Below are 6,000 nucleotides of genomic sequence, written 5' to 3'. Positions count from 1 at the left end.
TAGAGAAAAGGTTTCTTTATAGTCAATAATGGCACTGGTAGCTCATTATGATTTAGAGCTACATCAGATGGTTTGACTTGGTGAACAACTCAGACGAGTAAGATGGCGGCGATGGATCCTTAACCTTGGGGATCCCTTGTATCGAAAGTCTTCCTAGCGGTGGGTCCAGGCGGCGTGTCCCATGGATGGAGCAGCGGTGCAAGTACCACAAGTACCTAGAGCATGTGGGCTCTAATGGCTATACTCGTGGATGATAATGACTTCCGCTTGGGGGGTGGCTATCATGTGAAAGAGACTCACACTTAAGGGGGAGATTGTTGGAGTACAAGTGTGAGGTGAAGCCCCACATCAAGTAGAAGTGAAAAAGTTGAACACCATATAAGTGAAGAGAAGATCCATAAACCCGAGCCTTAAGGTTTTAGGTTAAAGTGTGGTGTCAAGTTCCCTTATGTGGTTGCTCATGGCTCACTGGTGTAAATCTCCTTGGTGTTTACTCTGTTAGTCGGTTATCCATTCCCTAAAAAGAGTACATAGATTAGAAATCACCTACGAATTCATATTTCGTTGCGTTTGTTTCATCAAATCCCATATTTCTAGAGACAACACCGACAACATCAAAATCATTAAGAAATATTGCAAACATATTGTAACTCGTTGAATACTATAATAAAGTAAACACATACAATCAACTTACACATGCACAACAATGACAAGGAAGAAAAAGAGTTGAAGAAGTGTATATACACAATTGCACACCACAACACTCACTCACTACACCAAATTTAAGATTTTTTAACATTAGGTTCGACTCCTAATTCCTTTCTGGTTTTCCCTACAAACAAATCTCCTGACTTGATCATGCCAGGAAGCCTTCCAAGCACAGTCATGAATGGGAACTGTGCAACCGCTATTTTCCTTCCTAGTGAAACCATAGATATTGGTGGTTGTGCCTTGTATGTTCCCAACTTATGCTCTTTGCCTCCTCCCTCTATCAATAGCTTCAGGTTCTTAGCAACCACTTGAGCATGAGCACTTGCATACATCCCTTGTTTGATTTCCTGTCACATTAAACAATCTTGCATCAATAAGGATTTCTAGCAAAGAACCAAGTTATTGACTCATCAAAGATCCTCATATTATTTCTTGGTGAAGATTAATCATCAGCTAACGAATACTCTACACCAATGTCATAGTGACCTAAAAAGATCCTCATATTATTAGCAGACTAAGACAATTACAGAAACCAATAAACATTAAACACATGTTGTGATGCTTGAATCTATAGAGTTACGGATTTTGGATCCTTTTCCCTAACTTAATTGACTGGGAAGAACTAGGAGAACATTAAGGTTCATGGATTTTCTTAAATCATATAAACAAAGACTTTATAAGTAAATAGGTAAAATAATTTGTTATTTTCTTCAAAGCTCTCCTTTAAGTGCTAGTAAGTAAAACTTATAATCGCAGTTGAACAAACCAGAAAAAAAAAAAAAAAACATGATTTATACAGGGAATGGATCCTCTCCAGTAGGAAAAGAAAAAGAAATTGACATAACTAAGTGTCATGATTCTGGTGTTCATTTTTCAAACCTCAACTTCAAAATAGGAATATATTATATTGATAAAAATCATTAAAGGGTAAAGATTTCATCTAATGTTAAAGTCATTGCAGAGGATCCATTCTCCCTATTTCGTAACCAAATTGACAACAGCACACGAGGCATGTGTAAATGCATATGATAGGATGTGGAGGGAAAACTAAGAAAATAGAATATCTTGTTGAATTTGTTATAAATGGTTTTGATTAAGTTGAAATATCTAGTGGCAGGGGAAAAGGGGTTATAAACATCCTGCTAAAAGCCATAATGACTTGGTTTTGGTTAATAACACTTACTTGAACATCTGTAATATCTCCAATTGCAAAAATATTGCTCTTGCCCTTCACTCTCAAGTGTTTATCGACCTTGATCCTTCCATCAGCATCCAAGTCATTGTTTAGAAGAGTTTCCCTAATCCATGTTGAGCCAAGTGGTTTCCCTATGCATAGAAAATGAAGATCTGCTTCTATAGTCTCTCCATTTGAAGTTTGATATGTCTTACTTGCTTCCGAGGAGGAGCTCAAGTCTACTGATTGCTCTAGTTTCACATCAACTTTCTTTGATTTGAGCCACTTTAAAGCCTTACTTGAAGCTTTTGTCCCAATGTATTCAAGCAACCTTGTTCCTTTATGCACTATGGTGACCTTCTTATCAGGAAAATCAACAGCAATCTCTGCTGCAAGCTCAACACCAGTTGGACCTCCCCCAACAATCAAAACTGAACTTGCAGATTTGATCTTTGCATTTTCTGTCATGGAAAATCCTCCTCATAAGTCAAATGAATTGAAAATCACTAAACTCATAATCCAAAACAGGCCATAGAAAATTATTATATAATGGAACTTTGACTAGAAATACACAACCTAGGCGTTGTGCGGATGCATTTGTCTATAAACACTTATTGGAAAATAAAATAAGATAAAATGAATTGAGCTTCTTCCATATGTTAAAATCACTTTGTTTACTTAACTTTTGTAGATTGTCTTTCGTCTAACTTCTCTAAAAGTTGAAGTGCATAAGTTGAGAAAATTCAATTTATTTTATCTTCTTATTTTCTTTTCCTCGAAATATTTATGAAAAAGTTCATCCAAACAGAGTCCTAATCCGTACAATCTAGCTTTGAACTACTATATTCAAACCTACAAAGGGCAATCATCTTCTTTTTTCTTTTTTTTATTGGCAAAGGGGCAATCATCTTAAATTCACAGTAGATGAATCATGAATCATGAAAAAACAAAAGTTATTGATATTTCATTAGTTTGAATTTAGATATTGCTTTCTTTGTTTTGATTCAACTTAAAGTCTTACCTCCTTTGTATTGGTCAAGTCTTTCTCTCCTGGTTTTGGGGATAGGTTCTGTGTGTCCAGTGGCAATAACAAGATAGTCATAGGCTATCTGCTGGCCATCTGCAGTCACCACTGCGGTTTCAGTTATGTTGACAGCACTGGATACAACAAGGTCACCCTTTTTGAAGTACTCTCTATGGTTGATCACTATCCTTTCAGCAAAAGTTGGCTCAACCAATCCCCTCAAACTTGCCCATGGAATCTCAAAATATTCTTTCCTGTGTTCAACAACTCTCAGCAAATGCAACCAGATAACAAGCTCGATGTGTACAGTGATTCATATTCATATATATCAGTAACAGAACATCAATTATTTCTCAAACAGATTTTCACTCTACATGAAACATGATAATACCTACTCCTCTCTCAAATTTTGGGTGTGTTTGAAAAATGCTATAAACTTTTTTTTTTTTGTTTCCCCACATGTATTATTCTTTGAAGACAATCTTGTTCGAGGAACTGTCATACACTAAACATGGACGCTTCTCCCAAAGGAGCTTAAATCTTAGTTCATCACGTTGTGAATGACTAGTTCCTTCTGCTAGATTCAGTCCATATAGGTAAGGTTATAAACTTAGTTAAACTTACCAAAGCAGAATAAGTTTTTTGACTTCTAATAAACTTTTAGAGGTAATAATTTTTCTTTTTAACTTATTTCAACAAACTTTTGAATTAACCTCTTAAGTAACAACTCACAAACACTTAAATATTGTTTGAAATGGATCATAAATACTTGTATGCAACATTGAAAATTCAATTAAACATAGAAAATAACATGAATTGAACTACAAAGAGACCATGGTATAGCAGCTACAAATAGAAAAAGAGAACTCACGGATCAATAAGGGTGACGTTGGCTTGATGTTGTATAGTTTTTGCAAGGTTGGCTCCGGCAACACCACCTCCTAGGATGACCACTTTCTTCTCCGCCATTTTTTGTGCTTGAAATTTTCTCACCCTTGATTACAGTTGTAGTTTACGTTGTAATGATTGTTATGTTCTCAGGCATAAATAGATGTCGTTTCGTACGTCATTGCATGTATCATCAAAGTGGAAATGTCAAATTTTGAATTTGGAAATAAAAAAGACTAAAGCCAAATGGAAGCTGTAGCTTCTGTAAACTTAGGCAGTTCCCACCTTCCTAGAACACAACCAGAAAGCGGTATTGCAACTTATATAACAATTTTGTACAATTTGTTTTACAATTAAAAGAAATACTTATGAAACAAGATTATTGTTGATGTGGTAGAAATAAAAAGTTTTATTCCTAAGGGACAGATAACAAAAAGTTTATAATAACTTACATACATTATTCAACTAACTAAAACAGATTTCTTAAGCAAAGAAAGAAAGAAAAATTAACATTACAAAAATTATTATTAAAAATATTTTATGAATAGTATAAAATTTAATTAGAATGTAATAAATTACAGTGTAATGATAATTTTTATATTTTAACTTAATCATGAATAATAAAATTATTGACTTTTATAAATTATTTAAAATTTACGTCCAAAATAATTTGTCTAATCAAAAGATTAAAACTCTCTACCGCACATAAAAATTTAAATTCATAATACAATTTATATGATATTTGTGAGTCATGATGATGGCTGCCAAGAAAAGTTCCTTAAAAAGGTCTAGGTGCCATCCTGCATATATAAGATGTAGCTTGCTAGTTCAGAATTCTTAGAGGAGATTCTGTTTTTGGTGAATAACATAACTAGAGGAGATTATTCAAATGTAACGGCTTAAAATGAAATCATAATAGAAGATTTCTTTTATTTTATTTCATATATTTTTCTTTTCTTTTCGGTGATTGGTGTTAGGAGTTGGGGAGAATGAGTTGGAGTTCCAAGTGGGAACCGCAGATTAAGCGCGGTGTGATTGCATGCTGGCGTCAAGTTTCTAGGACTTTCTTAGCATAATAGATTAAGAACTAAGCGTCTAAGCGTTTGATTTAGTCTTGATTCGTTTAGTCTAAGATAAGGTTTTATCTGTTACTTACATCAGCTTTTGACTAATAGGGGGAGAATTGACTTTACTCTTTCATCCAGATGATTTGTGCATTAGATTCTTCTCTCTCTTTAAATTCTTATAATCTTATCTCTCAAATTATTATTCTTCTTTTTTTTTACCTAGTTGTATGATAATATCTAACTAAAACATAAATAATTAAATGTGTTGAAGTTAAGGTTGAATCATTTAGATAATATGTAAGTTTGATTTTTGATAGAAATAATTCTTGATCAAATTTTATTTATTTTTCAACTTAATCTCAATTCAGTGAGAATCTCTCTATCCTGATGAACCTAAGGATCAAGAAAAATAAAAAAAATTACGTTATATACCTTTCATCCTGAACTTACACAGCATAAATACTCACGAAGAACTAATAGCTACAGGACCCAGGTTAGTTTGGCCCAAAAGGAATAGTTTTTTCTTTTTTTTTTCTTTTCTTTCAAGATTTTAGTTTCTTTGCCGAATATTCTTATATCTTATTATTCACCCTTACAATTATTTTGGCAAATTTGTAGTCTTTAAGTTAATGATAGTTCAGTACTTGATAACTGGCAATCTTGATTGCAGGGTGAAAGCAAAAATGCTCTCTTGTTTTAGCCTTTTTCTACCACCTTTCACTACATTTATTTTATATTACTGCTATCCCATGCAATAGGATTGATCAATTAGACATAAGATTCGTTATGGTGGGTTGGATTGCTTCCACTCCAGACAAGACTTGGGTGTATGAAGTGAGGAATACTCTTTTCAAAGTAACATTTTTACTTTTCATGGCAAATGGGCCCTTGATCCTTCTTTCTGACTTTCTTCTCCCACGTAGTTTGAAATGTAAGACCATTGATCGATCTCAAAACTGATGTCTTGGAAAATAGTGATGAAATTTAAAAGGGGTGAAATAGTGTGAAACAACCAGCCAGGACTATATTTTTGTACAAGATTTTGCCGGTGAAGCACCATCTTATCAAATTCAAAACACATTTTCAACTATATGCATAGTCTATTTCTCTTCTAATACTATGTACCAACAACCGTT

General features: G+C 33.8%; 1 protein-coding gene across 1 annotated transcript; it reads right to left on the bottom strand.

The window, feature by feature from the left end:
- Nucleotides 1-626: 626 nt before the first annotated feature.
- LOC100813980 (apoptosis-inducing factor homolog A-like) lies at nt 627-3,928 on the bottom strand. Its single transcript, NM_001254151.3, has 4 exons — nt 3,781-3,928; nt 2,907-3,163; nt 1,895-2,346; nt 627-1,058 (listed from the first exon to the last, which is right to left on the bottom strand). The coding sequence occupies exons 1-4, from the start codon at nt 3,876-3,878 to the stop codon at nt 783-785; spliced, it is 1,083 nt and encodes a 360-aa protein (NP_001241080.1). The 5' UTR covers nt 3,879-3,928; the 3' UTR covers nt 627-782.
- Nucleotides 3,929-6,000: the final 2,072 nt, after the last annotated feature.

Source organism: Glycine max, chromosome 12 (genome assembly GCF_000004515.6).
Source record: "Glycine max cultivar Williams 82 chromosome 12, Glycine_max_v4.0, whole genome shotgun sequence".
Lineage (NCBI taxonomy): Eukaryota > Viridiplantae > Streptophyta > Magnoliopsida > Fabales > Fabaceae > Glycine > Glycine max.
The sequence above is the reverse complement of the archived record's forward strand: the minus strand, read 5'-3'. Positions and strand labels throughout refer to the sequence as shown.

What these genes read in the sequence shown, in the direction of transcription:
- LOC100813980 (NM_001254151.3), bottom strand. Translation starts at nt 3,878, where the DNA reads ATGGCGGAGAAGAAAGTGGTCATCCTAGGAGGTGGTGTTGCCGGAGCC. An exon ending in AACGTCACCCTTATTGATCC is followed by an intron (nt 3,164 to 3,780) that starts GTGAGTTCTCTT and finishes TGTTGAACACAG; the next exon opens with GAAAGAATATTTTGAGATTC. An exon ending in GAGATATTACAGATGTTCAA is followed by an intron (nt 1,059 to 1,894) that starts GTAAGTGTTATT and finishes TTAATGTGACAG; the next exon opens with GAAATCAAACAAGGGATGTA.